Source organism: Falco peregrinus, chromosome 2, assembly GCF_023634155.1.
Source record: "Falco peregrinus isolate bFalPer1 chromosome 2, bFalPer1.pri, whole genome shotgun sequence".
In the NCBI taxonomy this organism is placed as follows: domain Eukaryota; kingdom Metazoa; phylum Chordata; class Aves; order Falconiformes; family Falconidae; genus Falco; species Falco peregrinus.
The window spans coordinates 69499688-69521925 of NC_073722.1; the positions used below are offsets into that span (position 1 = coordinate 69499688).

A 22238-nucleotide genomic window follows, 5' to 3' on the forward strand; every position below is an offset into this window, starting at 1 on the left:
AGATTTTTTGAGTTTTAAATCACTGTTCCCCGAGATGCATAGCTGTATGAATGTAGGGTGTGTAGGGAGGCTCCCCTGAGGTGTATGACACTGAGGGATGGGGTAAGCAGGGCTGACGACAAACTTAGGGTCTTCAAAAAGAAAGCTTGAAAAGCTTTCAAGTACCAATCGTTACAGAAACATTTTGCAGCTGTGGAGAGAGCAGTTTCTGTCTGTTAACACAGAAAAGATGATTTCAGGGTTCTGTCCTGATACCCCTTGAAGTTAAAAGAAGGGACCATGAAAACAAGCTTTTGTCTGCAAGAACATATGTCCTGGTAGCAAATCAGAGAGGCTTTCTTGTTGCTTCTGCTTTTCTCTAGATTATGTGTGATTTCGATTATACATGAGGTTTTGGGCTTTTATTTTTTTTAATCATAGAATCATTTAGGTTGGAAAAGACCTTTAAGATCATTGAGTCCAACCACAAACCTAACGTTGCCAGGTCCACTGCTAAACTATGTCCCTAAGTGCCACGTCTACATGTCTTTTAAATACCACCAGGGATGGTGACTCAACCACTTCCCTGGGCAGCCTGTTCCAATGCTAGACAACCCTTCTGGTGAAGAAATTTTTCCTAATGTCCAATCTAAACCTTCTCCTGGTGCAATACTACTATCTGTTGGAGTATCCCACTGTTTGGGAGTAATTTGAAATCGACTGAAAAATACATAAACAGATAAATACCCCCCAAAAAAACAATGAACCCCTAGAGCGTCCCTCTTGTCCGGCCTCTGCCAGGTGTGCGTTTCTGGCTGTTACTCAAGCAGTGAGGAAATTCCAACAGTGAATAAGCCATATTCATCTGTGTCCACAAACACTAGCAGGAAAACAGCAGTGATGCTCTGCACCCTTCTCCTGCCCATAAAAATGCCACCCGCCTTCACTTTAAACACAGGTTTTATTGAGCAGTAGCCTGGGCTTTGTAGCTGGCGTCCCAGCCCGTTAGAAGCAAGAGTCAAAGGAGTCAAAGCAGAATTAGGAATAAATATGATGTCTAGATCTCCTGTTTTGAAGTTCCTAGCGATGCATTTCATTTGAGTGTGATGAAGTCGGGGAAGATGGAGGTGGGCTAAACCCGTGTGGGTGTGTGGGCCTGCTTCGTTGAAAAGTTTGGGTTGTGCTCGTATGTCAGTCGATCCAACTGATTTCTAAGCTGCTGAAGCATGCAACTTCCTCTGTTTCTCAACAGTTTTAACTCTAAGTTCCCCAAGCTAGCAGTTTTCCTGGCCCCCTAACCATCGCCCAGTTCTCCTGGGGCTCTTGACCCGCGGCTGGTACTAGGGGCCATGTTTCACTGTGCTGGCTTTTCTGTCAGCTGATAAAAATGGCAAGGAAAGACAAGGTTCTGCAAGACAGACTTAGAGTGCATTAAATAAATATAAATTTTATTAAAAACACCCACATCTCAGCGTTATCAGGAATGATATAATAATAAACAGCTTTCAAATAACCTGCATTACATTACAATACTTACAGTATTTATAACCATCCTCAGATTCTTTTTATAGACATACCAAACATTTCATGAAAATGAATGAAACTGAAGTAAAAAAAAAAAAAAGAACATAAGCATAGAAAATGCACACAGAAGTTCATTACCTTAGTGTCAAACTGCTAAAGTTTCCTACACAAGTTAACCACCAGCTTTAGAAGTGAACTTTATACCACTGTGCGTCAATCAAGATGAAAAATTCATTCAAGTAAAGTTGACACCACTCAGAAGCATCTTCAAGTATGGCTATAGTCAACCTGATAATCCTATACAAGCAATTTTATGTCTGCTTTGTCATTCGTTCCAACGGAGGCAGGGTTCTGTACACCAAAAATTACAGTTCGGGTATTTACAATACAAAACTGATTCACCAGCTAAGCTTCCTGCTCCTGCTGCCAGCAGTTTGGCAAATGACGGTGCATGGCATATTAACCAAACATCTACTATGGATTACATGAATAATATAGGAATTAAAAAAAAAAATCACCGAAAAAATGAAGATTTATAATGATTTAATTAATCTGACATATAACCATCTTTTTTTTTTTTTAAAGGCGAAACTTTTGTTTCAATGCAGTGGGTAAAGTCACAGACTGAAAATTAAAACCCCAAATTGCCATAATAAATATTTGACCATTAAACCCAAAGGCCTCCTTTGATTTACTCGAGTTAGGTTGTGATTCTGTTAGACAAAATTTCTTTTGACCAAACTTAATCTTACAGTATATTGCACAAGATACATCTGGGACATGGAGGTTTGTATGTTTAGGGAAGCCCTTGTACAGACTGTACCTTTTTTATATTTTATTTTATTCATTACAGTATCCAAGAAGCCTTGTTTAGAGAGTGACTTGAACAACTCTAGCAAACAGTCACTTGCCAAACCCCTGCCTTACGTTTTTCCCTTTAATCAGCTCAGTGCATTCTACTTTGTTTTTGTTTATTTGAAACAGGCAAAACATTCTAAATCTCTTAAACACTTTCATGACAATAAAAAGCTAATGAATTTACAAAATTAGTTTTAGTTACACCAATACATGTACAGAAAAATCAGAGAAGGGATTCAAAAGAAAAGCATTAAATCCCTGAAAAAAACCCAAAACAAAACAAAAAAACCAAGAATAATATATTTAACCTACATCAGCTTTACATACACACAGGTGACACGTTGGCATAGGAGAACATGAGCTGAAATATCCCTGAATTTTTAGGAAAAAAAAAAAAAAAAGTTGAAGTTCAAGTTATACTTGCTAAAATGTCAAGTATTGAGAGATTTTTTTTTATATTTTTTTGTTTGTTTTTTTTTTTCAAAGGCTATTGGGGGAAAAAGATGGTATACAATATATAAACTTTCATACTCAGTTCAATATCCTATTGCCAAACTAGTGTTGAGGTATATGACAATTAGGAACATCACTCAAACCTTTTAATGTATTTTTTAGCTCACATTATGATATATTTGTAGCAGGCTGAGTAGCACCATGATGTGAATTCAGCTCAAAACCCAAATATATATAGATTTAATATTTTTACAGTACTAAAATACTAAAGCATTGCGTTAAAAAAAGTTTTGTTTACAATTTAATTTACTATACAACTCTCCTGCTTTTTTTTTTAATAGAAATTAATGATTTAAAACCACCACAGCAAGCCAGCTGCCTATTTTTTTTTTTCTATTTAATCAACGGAATCACACAGAACTAACCCTGTTTCATTCATCTTGTGTAGGCATCAGTCTGCTCAATCTTCCTGGAAAAGAGGACACTTGCACCGAGAAATGACTTACACCACAATGTACATAATTATCAACACAAAAGCAGTCTGCCATTCAATATTTGAAGAGCATACAGGTCTTTAAAAACAGCAGAAGCTCAAGCTAATTAGTTGAAGTCTGTTACATGCTGCTAATTATTACCTGTGGTTAATATAAAATTCTTTCCTTAAAACTGTACATATTTGAGCAATGAACTTGTCATAATAATTGTAGAAAACAGTTTACAGTATAGCTGTGTGAGATGAGCACCAGAAAAACATGTGTTTTGTGTACTAAAGTATTCCCTTATATCCAGTAAGCCCCATTTTTACCATAACTGACTGTATTAAAAATGGATATGTAGCCCACTAGCAGATGCATGGCTAAAACAAAAGTATTTAAAAGCTTTTTTTAGTTTAAAAAAATTATCTTTGCATTTTAAAATCAAAGTAAACTTTTTTTTTTTTAATGTCTTAGTACCTTAGCATTGTTCAAGTTGCCAAGCTTAGGTAGACAAAGTGCTTTTGAAACACTATTTAAAAAAAAATATCTCTCTATATATTTTATTGTCCTTTTCTAGGACTTGACTGGATGAGCAAAATCCAGAGGTCTTTGTAATTCCCATATGTTAAAAAGTAAGCTTATTTTAACACCAGGTAAATTCAATACATACATGAATGAAAAGGTCCTCCTGTTGTTGAAGAACATTTGACTACATCATTGACATTTTGTTATAAAGGCATTAACTGTTGGACTGTTAAAATAAAGACACCATTCTCTTAGATAGCACCATGGTTTTAGAATATCCAAACAAATTCAGTGTTTTGCTGTCTATTCATTATGTATTATACTTATCTACTTTGTTAAATAAAATCAAGAGACTAATAAGATTACAGTAAAAACTGCATGTTAAAAAGCCATATTTCCAGTATTTCAGTACATCATAGATTCAGCACCAGATGTTATTTTAAGATTCCTGCAGTTGTAATACTACAGTATTATTTTTTTAGGGTTTTTTTTGCTCCTGTTCCATGACTATGCAAACTTGATGACATTAAAAGTGGCCACAGATGTGCAAAACTGTAAGAAAAAAAAATAATCCATTTGCAGATTACCTCTTTCAGTAATGGAGCCAGTGTTTTCAAATGTAAATTGTGAAACACTTTTTTTGTTTTGTTTTTGTTTTTGCATAGGATGCTTTGGTCTTGTTTCCTACATGCCATCTGTGACCACTTAAAAATCAGTGGAAAGTAAGTGCGCTAGTGAGATTACCTCTTTCTGCTGGTGTGCTGAGGCTTTTTCCACTGATGAGTTTCGTAAAAACACTGTTTTCTTCTCCACCCTTGCCTTCCCCAAAATCTAAAGAACTATCCTACTGACAAGGTGTTTTTTTCAAATGAGGTAACCAACAAAGGTGTGAAGTTAGATATATCGGTTGTAAGGCCCTGTAACCCGTGTAAAGGCATATGGAGATGTAGTTACTGTGGAGTCCGTGGTGACCGACAGTGTCCTTTGTGCAAGAGACTTGATGAAGCGCACATACGTTGGCTCAGAGGGTTCATGTGGCTCAGCAGGCTCCCGCTTTGCTTTCTTGCCATAAGATTTCTGAGGCACGTAGTCTGGACCATACTTTTCACATTCCTCTTCTTTCTCTCTTGCCTTCTCAGCCATCTTTGCCTCCCACAGAGCCAGACCATGTTTTGGCTCGTTCATACTCTTGTGCTGGTAAAAGACAAGGGATATTCTGGTGGGGTGGTTCCTGTTGGGGTTTTTTAAGGGAGTCGTTGCGTGGAGCTCACGTTTTGCGCACTCTATGAGAATTGACCCATGAGATGGAGCAACTGCTACTCCTCCAATTTCTGGATCCAGAAAGCTCTGTTCACTATCTGACCAGACATCATCAGGATCCTCTGCTTTTTCTGGATTTAGCACTTCAGTTTTATCTAAACCACCCTGGGGAGTAGTCCTATCATGATTTTGACCTGGAAGCATGTTAGACAAACCGTTAACTGCATGTGAAATCATTTCACTCTCCTTATTTTGGAGGTGCAGTGAATTAGGAGGACCACTAAACATACTTGGAGCAGAATGGTAATCATGTGCTAAGTGTGGAGGGGGTTGCACTTGATGATGTTCACTGGTTTTACTCGTGGAGGCATAATCCATGCTTGGATTACTCAGATTGGATTTTAACCTTGAAGCAACCTCCATAAAATGGCCGTCAGCCTCATGGGTGGAGTAAGAGGAAAAAGACCCTACGTGGTGTACATTTGGTCTAATGGTGCAATTACTGAAGGAGTCTACCTGCATATTTTGGTTTCCATAATTCAAGTACTTGGGACCAAAACTCTGGTTATTCCCAAACCTGTGCTGGTATAATGTTTGAATGGGTGGTAGGCTTAGTTTAGACATATGCTCTTGACTCTGGCAACTATACAGGTCCACGTGCTGATGCTGGGAAGGGTAGGAGCCCAAGTAAGAGGGGCAGTTGTCCATAGGTATGTTTCCATTGCATTGGTAGGGTGGATATTGGTTATTTTGACTTAACGATCCTGAATAAGGGTTCATGGGACTGGAAGAATTCAAATATGACCCCACAGGCTGTGATGAGGTTGTGTAGAGGTTCATGGGACTGGACCCTCCATAGGGATCTGAAGTGTATGAAGAGCTTGGATAAGCACTGGCTGGATTAGGCAACCTTACATAGAGATTTGCAGAACCTGAACCCGAGTAAGAGTTAACGGGATTCGACTGAGGGTTAGGGAGAGTGCGCTGTGGATGCTGCTGCTGCTGTTGTTGTGTGGCTGGTCCTGAAAGACGTAAAAGATCTGTAGATGTGAAAAGAAAAAAAACACACAACAAACAAGCTTTTTCTAAAAAAAAAACCACACCAAACCAACAAACTGCATACTTTATAGACTTTTCATGATACATATCGTTAAAATTTCTAAGGAAAGTGTATCACATGATACATTAACAGAGGTTCCCTTTCTCATATCTCAAATACCATCCTTGAAGATGCTGAATAAATACTAGGGCTACTCATCCATTTTGGCACATATCCAGTGAGATCAGATGCTAGTGGCAATGGGGAAAAAGAAGACAGTGCAATCTGTTCAGAGTCACATGAACAAAATCCAAAGAGTTGAATCATCATTTAAGTAGCCCATAAAACGCAGCATCAAAGCGCTCCCAAACAGCCATGCACAAGGTGACCTTCTTTTCCCCAAGAATAAATAATTCTTCTCATCTATATTAATAGAATTCTCTCAAAAAAGTTTCCCTAGCTTTATGCAGAAAACCAACAGTGACATTCACTGATAGAACAGTTCAGTAACAAGTGAGATTAACTGAAGACGTATGAGCAAAACCATCATTCACTAAAGTGAAATGGCATTGTTTAATGGTTACAACCCTAGCCTGGGTCATGGGACAGCTGACTTCTATTCATAGGCATTTCAGTGACCTTCTGGGTGCCCTTGGGTATATGATTCTTTTCCTCTCTAAGAAACTTGCTGTAACAATAAAACAGTCCCGATGAACTGCTTTACTCGGGGCTCTCAAATCTACTGATGAAAGCTGCCAGGGCTTGTTAAGTGGATTTTTAAACTCTTACTCTGCTATGGAAAAACCTGTTCTACTTTTGGTCTTGAAGCAGAGCGCGAATGGTGGTAACAAGGTTAGGCTTGAATCCCCCTCAAATTAGGAGGTTCTCTGTAACAGTGGCAAACAGTGAGTGATGTGTAGGTCATTCTTTCTTTGGCAGCAGCATCCCACACTTGTCTTCATGGTTTCTAGCACTACTAGTCTTTTAAAGGTACTTTACATTACACTGGATGGCAAGCAGAGTTTGCAAAAGCACCAGATTTCTATCAGAAATATACAATATTGATATTTACTTTCAAGAATTCTCTTTCCTTTTTACTTTAAAATGTTCTTGGGCTGAGAATAATGGTTTTCTTGAGACTCATTATAAATGTCCCTGATTTCTAGGAAGCTTACCACTGTTGATAAAGATCCCCATCAGATTCACGTGTTTACCTGCTAGCTGCTTTGCATGACCTGCCGCCTCAGAGTTGCCTTGCTTGTTGCGTGCTGCAGCAGTCTTATCTCTTTCAGCTTTGCTAGACCCATTCTCCAAAGAGGAAAGCTTTTCTGCAGCTGCTTTCTTTGCTTCTAGCTTCCTTTGCCGACACGTCTTAACGGGCTCTGCTAACATCCTTACTTTTCGGCGAAAGGAGGTAAGGACCTGGATGCTGCCATTCCTCTTCTTCTCCTCCTGGCCTTCAGTGCTTCCGAACTCATCCACATCAGAGACTTTGTATAACGGGAGCACGTGGAGCTGCTCGTCTTCTGGTGTTTGGCCAATTTCACGATTGTCTTCTCTAGTTAGTGTGCAAACCTGTTGGAAAGTTGTGTTAGAGTAACTTTCTCAAACCAGTCTGAGAAGAGGAGATCTGAAATACTAGCCTGTGCATTTGACCCTGCCCTGCCACTGTCAGCGTCAGCATCTGGCAAGCCATTTGTAAGTTTCTGTGCAATTTATGCATGTCACAACAAGCCTGCAATTTCATTTCTTCCATTGCTCTGTTGGACAACGTTAATAGAAACAGAAGGTATACGTAGCTATTTCTTGTACTTGTGGTGAACTGGACAGTATAGTTAGGGACTACCCTAATGTAAAATAAACCGTGATGCATTGTACCATGGCTAGAGAGCTAAAACAGTGGAACCTGGGACTTTGCACTTGCTGAAGATTTTTTCACTATAATATGTTAGCTAGCTACCTATTACAAATACTGTGCAATGTAACATAACTGCCATTGTGTCTCACACCCCCTTACAATGGCAACTTCCAGAACTTTGCAAAGGAGCAAGTCACTGTAATTTAATAAAATTTAAGGAAGTTACTGTTGTGTCATGCAGCATACTAATTGTATTAGCTCCAGCTAAAACAGGTATTGGGAGGATCTCAGTGGAAAAAGATGCTGATACAGACATATTCTGTAGCAAAACCATTGCATCAGCCAGTTTTTAGGAAGAAAGCTCAGCTAGAAATACATATTGTATTGGTGGTGGTGGACTTGACAATTAAGTCAGACCCTGGAAACTGGAAAAATTCAGTTAGAAGTAAAATGTAGGTAGTCTCTTTGGTCGTAATTACGATTATTCTTTCTCATGTTTACCCCAAATGTATTGTCACAGAGAGAGTAGGCAGGGAACAGAAATAATCCAATACTCAATGAAAACCAGCGCATTTTTCTGGTATCTTCTGCAGAACGTTTGCTGTACATGCTAGAGACCAGAACTGAAGAGAGTAAAGGGTGCATGTACAATACAAAGGATGCCAAGGCTTGCAGGCTTTCTGGTCATCCCAAGCAGGAATGAAATTCACAACTTCCAAAACTCTCCTGGAAAGAAGTTATTTGTTTCCGTTTTTATTTTATTAGAAGATATAATCCAAAGTTGTTAGAAAAAGAGTCTTTCGAGAGGATAAATATAAACTACTGTGCCAGGAACACTGAAACAGGCATTTCAGCCCTGTTGAGACCATTGTCACCATGGTTTTGCTTTTACCAGTTTTATATTAAACGTTTCTTTAATAGACCAAAAGTTGCATTCATTTGAATGAAAAATTGTGTAGGGGGTAATAAGTTAGCTGAATTACTGCTTAATATTCCTTTTTTAGCAATCTGTGTTATGCAAGTATAAATTTAAACAGACGGGGGATAATGAATTAAATGTATGAAATTGGTGCTGGAGTAACGAGGTTATATGCATCATGGACTTACCAATGTACTCCCATTCTGCATATTGTGCAAGTCTCTGTGAGCATGAGCGCAAAAATCCAGGCAGGCAGTAACCCCTGAGAATGGGCGACCTTCTTTTAAACCCAAGCGACACTCAGGTGCTCTGTGTTCATACTCTATCTGGAAAGAGATGACAGGTACCACTTCAACTCAACTGGATGTTTCAGCACATGGAATTAGCACTGAACGCTCCACTGTGACAACATGCAAGCCTCCTAACATCTTGGAGGTGGCAACATACGGATCTTGAAGGCAAATAAAATCAAGCAATTTGATGGCAATTCCATATTGATACTTCATTCCTTGCTGCTTTGTTCTCTGTTACCTTCTGTCTCTGGCGTGATGGTGAAATTAGCCAACAATACTTTTCCTTGCGTGTTACTTTTGATTCTCTGCCAGTGGTTGGTGTTTTTACATGACAAATGCAGTGCATGGTTTCAGCATCTGGCACGGTAAGAGTGATGTGTTTGTGTAGACTGGAAATATACCAAGCTATTAAGGGAAAATGGCTTTAGAAAACTGACTTCAGAATGACTTCATGAAAAATAATAATTTGCTTTTTGATTTGTGATATTTTGGCATGCTAAACATATATTTCACGAGGACTTAAGTACATGAAAAAGATGAAAAAGAGATATAATTCAGTCAAGACAGTGCCTTCTACCCATGCGCTCACTACTAAGCAGCTTTACAAGAGTTCATAATACAACAATAAACCTTACACAAAAAGAAAGAATTCTGTAATGGAAGATCAAGCCTGAGACAAATGACAGTTTCAGATTTTATTTAGAAAATGAAAAATAAAACCACATTTGTAAAATGCTTTGCCAAAATTCCTGAACCTTTCAAGTGAATGCAATTCTGAATGGAACTTAATGGATCCCATTTTAAGTTAGGGTGAAATTAGAGGTTTTGCCAAGTCTTGATCCAAGATCACTAAAAAGATGACTAGTTTGCTCACATATTTTTAAGATCTGGGATATTTACTTCCCTGGAATCTGAAAATAAAAGCAGAACAAAACTTGAAGCATGAAAACTTCTTTGGAATTAAACTAGAGTGGTCTGAAATGTTAGCCATACTGTAAGTGTCTGCTTGAAGTATTCTTGTGCAACTGTTCTCCGAGACGTTCTGTTGGATCCAGTTGGAAAACCAGACCCTTCCCAATGCTAGATTTTAACCCAGTAGCAATCCAGACTTGGGTTAGAATAAATCTGGGAATCTGGAATTTCTTTTCAGGATTTAAAGGGGGATTGATTTTAGGGCTTTTTGGTTTTAGAACCTTTTACAATACCATACAAACCAGGCCTCTTTAAAACCACTGGCAGTAGCTTGCCCAGGGTTTCCACACAAATACAAGGTCTGCACGAAACTCGTGAAACAGGCCAAACTATACACATGGCTTATTGCACAAGGTAAAAATTGAAACTTGTAAAAGCATTTATTTTCAACAAGTGTCAGACAGGACCATGGCTTACATGGATAAAAGTTCTTTTGTGAATTTTTGTGGGAAAAGAAAAGTTGCCCAAGCCAAGAACCATTTCACTGTTCACCACCCCCTCATTTTTTTTTCTTCCTCTTTCTTTCCTCTCTTGCAGAATGTCTCTCAGATATTTGGACAGATAACCAGAGCTAGTGGGCACATGGCCACAGCTTCCTCCACAATAAGCCTCCAAACATTATCTGATCAGGTAAGTGAAATTGGGTAAGTCCATACTGAATTTGCTTACCCTATCTAGTTGCTACTAAATATGCAGTAAAGAGTGAGTTTTATGCAAATAAAAATGGACAGGTTTGGTTAGTTTATTGTTTCCATTACAGTTGAAAATGTCTTGTGCTGGTTGCTACAGCATAATGCTGTCAACAGGCAAAAAAGAAGATGTCATAGTTTGCAGTAGTTTGGAGACTGTCAGTTCTTTGACTTTCTAAAAGTGAACCAGAGCAATGAAAACGAAGGCCAATAGTTACATGTCTGCAAGGGCTATGCTATCAAATTTTGATGCAAATGTCTGAAAGACATTTGGTAAAGGAGTGCAGCTGAAAGACAGCCACACTGGGAACCTCATAAAAGCTTTGAATGTGCTACTATCTGTGAACACTGCTTCACAAAAAATATGCGCGCATGATCCCCTCATGCAGGGAGGCTGGTGCAAGCACTTGTGTGCATATGCAGGGCTGAGTGTGTTCAAATATGAAACTTTGCTTTAAAAGTATGCTTGTAATGGCTGTTTTGGAGAAAAGAAAATTAATCTGCCACTTGAGAGAGCAGAACTGAAACTGTGGCTTCAGGACTCTGCCTTCTGGCACTGTTGCCAATCTCACACCATCGTCATGGCTGTTTTGCTAGATAGGCTGGTGACTCATTAAATTCAGAAATTTGTGTTGTAGAGCTAAAGAGTTCTGCTCAAGTGTGAAGCAATTTTATTGTGTTGATATAGGTGAAACGATTAGTTCTATTTAGTGGACCAAATTCTGCTAGTTTTACTTTTGAAAGCATTTTAAGTGGAATTGCTGATTTCCATTCATCTTTACTCTGATGTCAAAGAAATGCTGGCACAAAAAGTACATAATGGTTTGGTGCAAGACTGAAGCATTGAGAAGCATGGTAAAAATCAGATTATTTGCATGACTGCTCCAGTTCCTTTTTTCCCCAGCATACCTGGTTGTTATATGCATCAGGTGCAAGCTTCTTGTAGGTAGGTGCCATAAGGGTTGACAGATTCTGCAAATTGGATTCTAGTTTTTCTTCCTGTTAGGAGATGAAATAGAGTTCAATGACATTTCCATGCTGTATGTAGGGGATCTAAGAAGTGAAGGTCTTTACACAATTATGTTCACACTGCTACTTGTGTAAAGGCCTAGATCATTATCATTCTTGTTTAGACAGTAACTGTTGTGAATCTTCTTTTAATTTTACTGTTTCACACCCTTTAAAAAGTGATGCAGTAAAGCAGTATGGTGTGATCCTTGCAAGAGGACATCACATACTATAAATCTGGTTTATGTGAAGAAGAATCACATGCTGTAACATGGAGATTTTTTAGATCCAAGTATGATGATCCTCATTATTTTCCCTATTGGAGTTTTGGGAAAAGTAGTACTCTTCAGAAGGTTTGAGAGAAAAAATATCAGAATGGTCCGTCCATTTAATTTAAGGGTTTTGCACATTGCAACGACAGCGCTTCAATGCAGTGAAATACCTTTTCATGCAGCAATTTAAAATTATGTAAATACTTCAGAAAGTTCCCAGTTCTTAAGCAATGAAGAACTGTGGATGTGTCTAGTGATACGGACATAAGAATGACCACATCTCTTCTTGAAGGAGCTCTGAATATGAAGGGTTCTTTAAAAATTAAGTACTCCAATAACATTCCCCAAAGTTGTTCCCATCCTCTTAGGACGAGAATCCCAAATTCAAAAACTTGCTTAGACGAGGCCCTTATTTTTAATTTCAAGTGCATAAAGAACAGTGGCATACTGGAGTGGTATACTTGGTTTTAGGAGTTTTTCTATTATAGGAGCATGTGAATGGCTGTGAAAAACCTATGGGTTTGAGAGATGTGTTTCATGCGTTAAAAGTTTGTATTTCCTACTATGGGACTATATCCGAGATTGGGATTCCAAAATGACGTTATGAATTTGTCAAAAATAACTTGCTGTGACCTTGTGGCTGCTGCTAGAACTTGGACCTTTTGTATGGCCTGTAGGTTACCATTTGTAAATGTTACTTCTGGTTTTCATTGGAGAGGATCCTATTTGCTTTGTCTATAACTGTGTCAGCGCTATGGGACCCAGCCGCTGGTCTGGATGCATGCTTTGGCTGCCCCCGGCTTTGTGTGGGAATAAGACTGGAGTGTAAAAGCATCTTCCCTGCCCAGATCTGGCTGCCACGGGAAGTAAGTCCAAGAACGTAAGCTGGAAGCGTGGCACGGTAGACTCTGGCCAGGTACCCAGCTTAGAAAATTTAGGGGGTTTAGGACTGCAGGCTATGATAAAGAAGGCTTTGTGTCACAGCATGATTTAAGGAGAGCTATTCTGTAATTTTTAGGGTCAGAGAAGAGCAGTGGGGAATGTGGGAAAACTGTGTGTTAATTATGATGATATTCTAAATAGTGTGCTATTGTCAGCCCAGGCCATAGGACGCAGAAGCACCTGGCTGTCTGATCACATGAAAGAAATGCTTGGATTTGTGTAAGAAAGACACCAGGATACAGTGAAAGTTGTGGACTGATGTGTCAGTACACAAGCAAGGGACTAAATCCGCACGTGCTTGCCAAAAAACAGGCTGGGCCATTGGAGCCTCCCAGACACATGACTAGCTAGAGGTGTCCAGGAGTCGCTGCAGTTGTAATGTCACAGGTATCTTGTGCCCGGGCTAAGGTCAATGTTTTTTTTAATTACTCTGACTCACTTTAAACAGTTGCCAGTTTGCTGTAGCACAGAGCCCAGTCTGGAAACTATTCAGTGGGGAAGGACTGTATGTAGACTTCCCATCCTCTTCTTCCTATTGTCACCTCAGCGTTTCATCATGTTTGTCTCCATGCAGTCTGCTCTGGTCCCCAGTTGCAATGTTATGTGCCTTCAGTTGGTAAACCTCCTGCTCCGCCACCGGGGATTGCCCGATTGCAAACCTAATGCAGCCACAATTATTCAGGCCATGCCCTCTCCTCTAATTGTGAAAGCCTGCAAACATGGTTTCAAGTCTCAGGGCTTTTACCAGCTGTCAGAATTTGGACAGTCAATTCAGCTGGCTCAGCAACTGGAATCAATCAGTTTTGTCTGGCAGTTATTTAATTACCCTACATGTACGCCATTCAGGCAGGGCTCTGGCCCCTGGTCTCTTGTACTGTATCTCTGTTTGCAGAGTGACAGAAAACATTTCCTTGCAAATGAGGCTCATTTTAGAAATGGACACCAACCTCTTTTGGGTCATCCCCCATCAGCTTAAACTTTCTTGGAATCTTGCTTCTGGCAAACTTACAACCATTGTAGTACATGCTCCAGGAGCAACCAAAGGAAAATGAAGCACCACAAGTTTCAGGGTCCAGCCCTTGACATGCACAAGTCCGTCTGAAAAATAAGAGAATATGGCTGTTAGCAGCAAGGGGCACTCCTGCAGCGGGCATCAGTATTCTGCCAGTGCTCTGGGGAATCATTCGTCTTGGATTGTCTTCCATTGGTAAATAATGAAGAAATGAAAGAGGAAGGCATATGCATTATAACAGAAGAATTTATCGGAGTGAATAATTTATCGGAGTTAATAATTTCATGGTTGCAAAGCAAGGACTATGGGGTTTCTACACTTCTGTGAGGAACCTGGCTTTGCTCGAAAGAGGGAATGTTTGCGTGGTAGGTAGTGATTGTTATGGTATCTGAAAGGGGCACACGCTGATGGCTTTGCAAGAATGTGGGAGCCTTCTGACAGCAGCTAAGCAGTTACTCCTGAAATATGACTCTAGCCATGAAGCCAAAGTAACCTACAGTGATAGACATGTTAATTTTGGTTTGAATGTTCTTTGCTATCAGAAAGATATGGGAAAACAATATAGTGCAATTTATTTAGATTCAGGCTAGCTTCTGTAGGCTTACAATATGATTTAGTGCATCTAGCTTTTATTTCAAGATTGAGGTATCTGCTGTCCTGGGCCCTGCTGAGATCTCTTCCTTTAAATATACTGAGATGCTTCACAACTCCGGGAACATGTTTTTCCCTGATTTATAAGAACATTTACTTTGCTTTTCTCACAAGGTTTGTGGATTTTCAAACTGCCCGAGACAGTTGGAAAGGTTACGCGTATTTCAGGGTAATAGCATCATGGGGGGTGCCAGGTCTGAGGCAGAAGGTGGGGTTGCAAGATGGACGAGCATACACTTTGTTCCACTTACTCTTCATTCAGGGCACACCGCCGGTTCGTGAGTGTGCCATACTTCCTCAGGGTGTCCGTGAGTTCAGAGTAGAGCTTGTCGGCTAGGCTTGTGGGGATTCCCTCCCAGACCAGGATAAGAATCACGATCACAGCCGTCTCACACGTGTGGCCCGCTCGCTCACGCACCAAGCAGAGTAGCTTTTCCTCCTGACTGCTTCTGCGGACTACCTGCATGCACAGCAACACACACACCCCGGAGCCCCAACACAAACAATGCGTTTCTTAATGTGAAGAACAAGAGAGTAGGAAACCTCAGCATTAGTGCATGTGTGGGGAGGTTACTTCTGCTGCTGTCTTCCTCTTTGTTTCTGGCAACTTGTTCCATTTTTCTCATTTAATGATCTGGGCCAGGGCTACCCTTTCTGTTTAATGAAGCTGACTCTTAAGTGGCTAAACTTGACTGCTGGCATGGAAAGCCATGGTGGTGGAAACCAGCTTTGTAAAGGTACGCCACGTGCTCTGCTTCAGCAGGAATCCTCTACTGAACCTGCACTATGGTACAAGCGGCCCGGTTCAATTAGTAGGCAAAAGGAAGTGAGCAGCGAGATCCCTCCCTGCGCAGAGCTGGATGGTGGACACCTGTGCTTAGGGGCAGGAGCTGTGCAGGGAAAGGCAGGGACTAAATAACTGGACATGGGAGATCCCTCCCCTTCCCTCACAAACCTAAGCAGTTAAACCCACGATCAGCGAGCCACTCAGTTTTGTGACCTGCCCTTGCTACATACAATGATTACAGCGATGAGAGGAAAGCAGCAGATGTTGTTCAAATAAGACTGTCCTTCTCAGTGCTTGTGCTACTGTGGGTATTGCTGAAAAAAAAGGTGCAGTCTGGCATGCATAAAGACTATAATCATGTATCAGTTTTTCCTCATCCTGTATATTTCATGAGCCTACCCAAACTACTTGGTAATTTCTGCCAAAGTATGACAGTGTTTGCTAAGAGGGTGTCCTAAGGACCCTCTTGAACTGGGAGTGCACTTATTGGACTTACTTGTAAGCTACAATTAAACAGCAATAAGAACGTATGGTGGTGTCAATCTTAAATCTAAGTGAAGCTGCCTTCCTTCTCAGGTTTTCATATCTTTAAGCCAAATTTTATTCTTGCCATTTTCTGTGCAACAAGTAAACGGAGTGTGAGAGACAGGGGTGGGAGCAGGCTACAGGCACCCTGTGGTACTGCTGCTGTTGGGTTGTATTAAATTTCACAGTGTCAGCTAACAGGACATGTCACTGCTGTCTGCTTACATGAACCATCATACTGAACTAGATTAGTCTTAACATTTGTGTACATCACTTACCCATTTAGCAATTGGACATCCTTGAGAACTTTTGCCTTCTTTCCCAGTGTAGACAACCCTCTCAATCCTTATAGCTTTACCCTTCTGTCCAAATCTTAAACAAACAAAAATATGTACAGTAAGGAGATTCATTTGGTTCTGCATGAACACTGAAAAGAATGGAGCACATTTGCTAGTCTTAAACACTGAGTATTACAGGGGGAGGGATGTGCAATGCGGTTTATCTTGCTGATTTTATTATAGTGGTGGATTGATATGTTGAAAGGGGCAAATGTCTTTAACTCATCATGCATGAGTAAAAATGATCCATATCACATTAATATTCCCAAATCTTTTAACTGTTGCTGTAGAGAATTTATAGATGAAATTTTGAAAAGTGGACTTTAAGTCTCTCTATTTTGGGCATGAATTTCACATTTTTCTTTAATTTCTGGGTTAAAGTTGTTACTCTGAAATGTATATAATTATGTTGTCACGGAACAGCTGGCATGCAGTATTCATTATTAATTTTCTGTGCTTGTTTCTGGTTTGGATACAGTGTGAATCAGTTAAGTTGTGATTAATTTCCTTTATCATCTGCTCATAAATCATTACTTATTTACTTCTGCCTGACTTCTATATGGCATTGGGAACACCAGGTGCCCTCAAATGATGCCGTTTGTGACTTTTTGAGACTGAAGCGGGTAAGCTCAGCTCTTGCTGAAGCATTTAATCAAGGAGATTATGCCATCAAGGCAGAATCTAGCCCCACATGCAAGTAGTGCTCTTGCCCAGAGCAAATGGGATTCACTTTCCATGTCCTTTGATGGACCAGGTAGAAATATGCAGCAAGTGCTAAGTGAAGCAAATCTTGAATCAATAAAAAGCATCAGACCTGTTAAGCCATTTCCAGGCATGTTCTCTGGCCAGGCCTCTCCTTGGGCTGCTGCAGGTGGGGGGTGCCCACTGCTGAGCCCTAGAGCGCACCAGGTCTCAGGTGAGGTCGTGCATTAGAAACTGCAGGGTCTGCAACATTACAGATCCAGCTACCGTGTTGACTTGGCTGCATTTTGGGGACCAGAGAAATTGCACTTCCATCACTATTTCTTGAATTCTGATGCTTTCATTGGCATAACTTTTTTTTTTTTTTTAAATAACCAAGTGTGGGGACTAAATCACAATCTCCTTGTTCTTTGCCTGTTACCTATAGAGCAATCAAGATAGTTCCTTCCTGTTGCGCACACATTTAACGATGCCTTGAGAACTTTTGACCTTTCGTCCCTCTTGTTTTTGCACTAAAATCTTGGTGATATACTTAAGAGCAAATATTTGTATTTAAACTTCTGTCCTGTAAAGGAAATGAAGAATGCTTATTTTTAGATGTGATCTCATTGTGAAATTTCAGTGTCACAGGAAATTATACAAATAAAATCAACTTGTACTACACATGTTCTGCAGGCAACTGTTAGGTCACTTTTTCCTACTTAGGCTTGGATGTTAGTATACATTTCTTTCTTTAATTAACCACATTTTTAAAAAAATAAATTAAAAAACTTAACATTTTCTATTATTTTGCTAATCTGGACCGCAGGACAACTGTGCAGATGCCGCTATAAAAATACATTGTATGTTACACACTGCAAATGAAATGGACTTTGTCTCAAATCTTTTCCACTGTCACAAAAGAATTTGTGCCTGATGTTTGTCACGCTTGCTTTTAGGCCAGTGCTGATTGGCTTTAAAACCAGAGCAAAACTCACTGAGTGTGAAGTAGGATTGGGAGAAGAAAGAGGTAAAATGTATGTATCCATCATGGATCCTGCAAGAAATTTGTTCTGGTACAGCTAAAATATTAACTGCAAGTCTAAACCCCAATCCTGGTGTGTTTGGCAGTGCTGATACCTTAAAAGTCAATTCATGGAAGCCTGTTTAAAAGTGCTTCAAATGTTATTAGTGTCACCAACTGCACACATGTGCTTGAGAGTATTTTTATAGTTCAGTGCTTTTTTAACTTGGGGATACAAAATTAACTAACGAGGAAGAGTTCTGAAGTTCTTCAGTCAGAGAATCACACAGTTCATACCATATGAACAGTTGAAAACTAGCCATTGTTCAAGTGGCTGCTGCTATACTCTGCTGAACCTGGCTGAGTAGATGCATGTTATCTATAATCTCTCAGGATTTCCTTCTGCCAACATGAAATGAAATTAAATGCAAAAAAAAAAAAAAGAAAAAAAAGAAAAAAAAAAGAAAAAAGGTGAGGTCAATATTAAGGATGAAAAACTACATTCCAAAGTAAAGAAATGAAAAAAGTTTCATCTCTAATAATTGACATCATGACATGAATGACTTTCCTTTTATTTATTTATTTGTAAATACTAAAGAATTAACCAGTCAATGAGAGCTATGGAGATAACAAATTGTAAGAAGCTTCTCAGGAGAGTCAGTGTTCACTCCCTCTTCACAGGAAGAAGCTAATTTATGTAGCTTACATGCATTCAAGGTGCTCACAAAGCTGAAAACAAGTATTGGGGCAAGCCCCGCACAGGAGTCACAGGGAAGGAGATTCAAAGAAAGAGAAAGGACCTTAGGATTTAGAGGTAATCCAAAGGGTTTTGGATTATTAGGGCAAATCCTAAGTGGCCCATGGTTGTGCAGTGATGAGCACAAGCTGACAGACCTTGCTAAGAAATGCTGCTCCTTAGCTCAGACACAGCCCTGCAATAATGCTCATTTGCTTTTGGTTCTGCAACTAGCTCCAGCTTCTTTGCAGTTCTGGAGTCCAGATTTTAAAGGTATTATCAATCAAATTCCCATCTGTCTTTGACTTACTGGGAAGCTTTTTGTTTGCTTGTTTGTTCAAAGGGGGACTGAATTCCCAGATACCTCTAAAAATCTGACAATTAATGTCTATGCATGCCAAAAGCTACAAGAAATGCAGAATTCACAGTGCAGAAGTCACTTTTGTGACAGTTTTTAATTTAAATACCTTAAAAAAGCTAATGGGTTTTGCACTTACACATATTTTCAAACAGCACAGATCATGTAACCATTCTGTGCTGTTCAAAATTCCTGGTTTGGTTGGCTTGAATGAATACATATATCATGGGATGCAAGATGATACAGGACTGTCCACAATCAAGATAAGGCTGGTTTTGTGCAATACTCCGAGGAAGGGGCTGTTTTTTCACAAAACTACTTATAGATTCTTGGGCTGAAATCCTACCCAACAATTTTGTGGCACTCCTCTGGACGTGACTGATTTAGATTTAGCCCTTTAGGCCTGTACTATATCCTTAGTAATTTGGGGGTGTGTGCTCATTTTGGAGTTTGATAATTCTGTTCTTCATCTTTCTTCTACCTCGGCGTCCTCCTACCCAGAGGGAACACCAGGTCCATGCCTGCTCTTACAACCATTGCCAACCGTCTTGCTTGGCAGGCTGGTGAATACTTGTTCCTGCTTGGGTTTGCTGGCATCTGTCTCAAAGTGTGCAGCCTGTGCCAGCCAGCAGACTATTAGCCCTGTCAAATATTGTGACTCTCTGGTGAATAGCACAGTGCGTAATGTTGGCAACACTGGAGGAGCTAAGCCTACAAGTAATTACTTGATTTGCAATTGTTTATTTCTTTATGTGCAAAAGCTGGAAAAATTCTGACATCCACAAAAGGATAAACTTTAATCTGCCCTGTGCCTTTGCACTAATTACCTTTCTTCCATGATTTCTCTAATAGCTGCCACATTAGGACCGGCTCCTAGATGGGTATAGAAAGGACCTTCATCTTTTTCAATAATTTGCTCTGTTTAAAACAAAATAAAGGTTATTACTTCAAGGCTTAATTCCTTAATGTAAAAAGTCACATTGCAAAGCTTACATCTAGCTTATTAGAATACTGCTGTATGGGTCTGGGGTCAGAGTTTTCAAACACTTATGTCTAAAGTATGCCCACGCAATTTGTACAAAACATGCAAAGCACATGGCTAATCCTGCAAATAGCTGTGATATGGACTGTGTGCCTTTTGCTAGCACAAACAGTTGTTTCACATCTCAGGCTCTACATTGAAATTCAAAAGGCATTTTCCTGTTATCACCAAACAATTGTTTCTCCTTCTCCCACTTCCTTCTCTCCCAGTATCTGGAAAGGAGGATAAATGGGATAACAATGGCAATACTGACATTAGGGAGGTTCACAGTACTTGTTTTTCAGCAGACATGTTACAGTGTAGGAACCTACAGTTTGAGAAAGTTGCCAGTAAGGTTACCTAGAGAATTTCTGCCACCCACAAGAAGACTTCATGAAATGAAAAAAAGCAAGTTTGCTGAAAGAAATCCTGCACAAGAGTTAGTCAAAATGGTTGTATGCTAAGAATGTGGCCTCAGTTTTCTGTGTGTAGGTAAGATCAGAACATATGCTATATGTTTAGTTTGATACCAGGAGGCAGGCTCCAGCAGTGAGAAAGAAATGGCCAGGCTCTGCTTGGGTTCAGAAGGAGGTGGTGGAGCTGTGCTGACTTGTCCGAGGGCTGACTTTTATGCTTTCTGCCATGCTAACTCCAAAGGCTGGATGAGGTGCTGCTGCTCTTGACATACAGCCTCCAGAAGCATGATGAAAGCATGCTATAAACCTGAATGTGTCAATGGGGGAATGGCGTAATTTAATCTTCCTAAGGACAAGTATTAGTAGGAAAAAGCAATAAACCCTTTCAATCACGCTGTAGCACTGGATTCTTCAAAGAGGACAGGAACTAAGTTTCATGCTCCTTGATTTCCTAGAGAATCTGCTAAGACTGAAGAATTACAATGCAAGTGGAGAATAAGCTCTTGCACTTAGTAGTTGCAGTACTGGCTAAAAAAGTAGTGAGGATAATGAAATGATTGCTAGAAAAACTTGTGCCAACTACATCGGAGAAACTGTCTCAAGAAAAAAACCTCAAACAACTTCAGTGTTTTCAAAAAATTTTGTAGCTACATTTTATAGGTTTCTTACAAACCAACAAAGAACAGCAAGGAACTGGCTTCCAGTTTTCCTCCTTGGAGCTTTGGAAATCCACTACCTCCTCTTTTTGTTCCCATGGATCACCTCTGAGACACAGCCCAAGCATTTGAAAAGGCAAAAAAGGTCCATTTTGCAGTTTTGGAGGATTATTGGTTCAACTTTCCTCTTAAGTAGCTGGTACAAAATCCCTGTAAGTGAAACTATAACAAGATTCCCCGCGGCCCAGCCCATTTTGTCGCAGCCTGAACAATTAATCCATTAGTCTGAAAGTGCCTGTTAGACCTGGCTGTGTGCAGAGTTAGTGCTGGATGGAAGCTCTGGCTATGGGGCCATGCTGGTCACTCTGCTTTGCTTCCCTCTGCTCTATTCTTCTGGCTTTTGGAGATCGGGTACACCATGAAGAAACACTGAGGGTCCCCCTCACTGCTTTTTTGATGCTGCTTGTGTAACTCCCCTAAGAAAATGCTGATCTCTTTAGCCTTGCAGGAGACAAGTGTGTGAAAGGGAGGATAAACTCTTGCAATAAGTGAGGCATAATCTGTCATCCCTTCTTTGCTTAGGCTTTACTCAGGGAAACTTCAGCAATTTCACTGTTAAGAGCAAAAAATGGTGTAAGGATCTCAAGTTTTGGACCCAAGACATATTTTATAAATGCTATATCTAACCTTGACAAATAGATTAGATTATAAAGTTATGACCTACTTTTTATCAGCATGTTGTCATTACATGTCTGCTGCTCAAGGAGAATGGATGTGAGGGGATACATTACTGGCCATAAGCATTCTGACTGAAAAATCAAATAGGTAATTGCTTTATGAAATATTGAGAAAGGGCCTGTGTGTAGGGTTGGATAAGGGGAGTAGGCATAACTACATAAAACTGCAATTTTTTAAGTCTTTTCTAATTAATGTTCTAAAAAAAACAACCCAAAAAATCTTCCAACA

The 22238-nt window shown here is 39.9% G+C and overlaps 1 protein-coding gene across 1 annotated transcript in view; it reads right to left on the reverse strand.

Moving 5' to 3' along the window:
- Positions 1 to 1400: 1400 nt before the first annotated feature.
- Positions 1401 to 22238, reverse strand: part of TET2 (tet methylcytosine dioxygenase 2) — a 74249-nt gene continuing 53411 nt past the window's right edge. The window contains exons 3-10 of the mRNA XM_055794571.1: positions 20007 to 20097; positions 16321 to 16414; positions 14982 to 15190; positions 14015 to 14165; positions 11755 to 11844; positions 9080 to 9217; positions 7329 to 7689; positions 1401 to 6115 (exon numbers count right to left, since the gene is read on the reverse strand). Coding sequence (XP_055650546.1) covers positions 4710 to 6115; positions 7329 to 7689; positions 9080 to 9217; positions 11755 to 11844; positions 14015 to 14165; positions 14982 to 15190; positions 16321 to 16414; positions 20007 to 20097 — 2540 coding nt within the window. The 3' untranslated portion in view covers positions 1401 to 4709. The remainder of the gene's footprint in view (positions 6116 to 7328; positions 7690 to 9079; positions 9218 to 11754; positions 11845 to 14014; positions 14166 to 14981; positions 15191 to 16320; positions 16415 to 20006; positions 20098 to 22238) is intronic.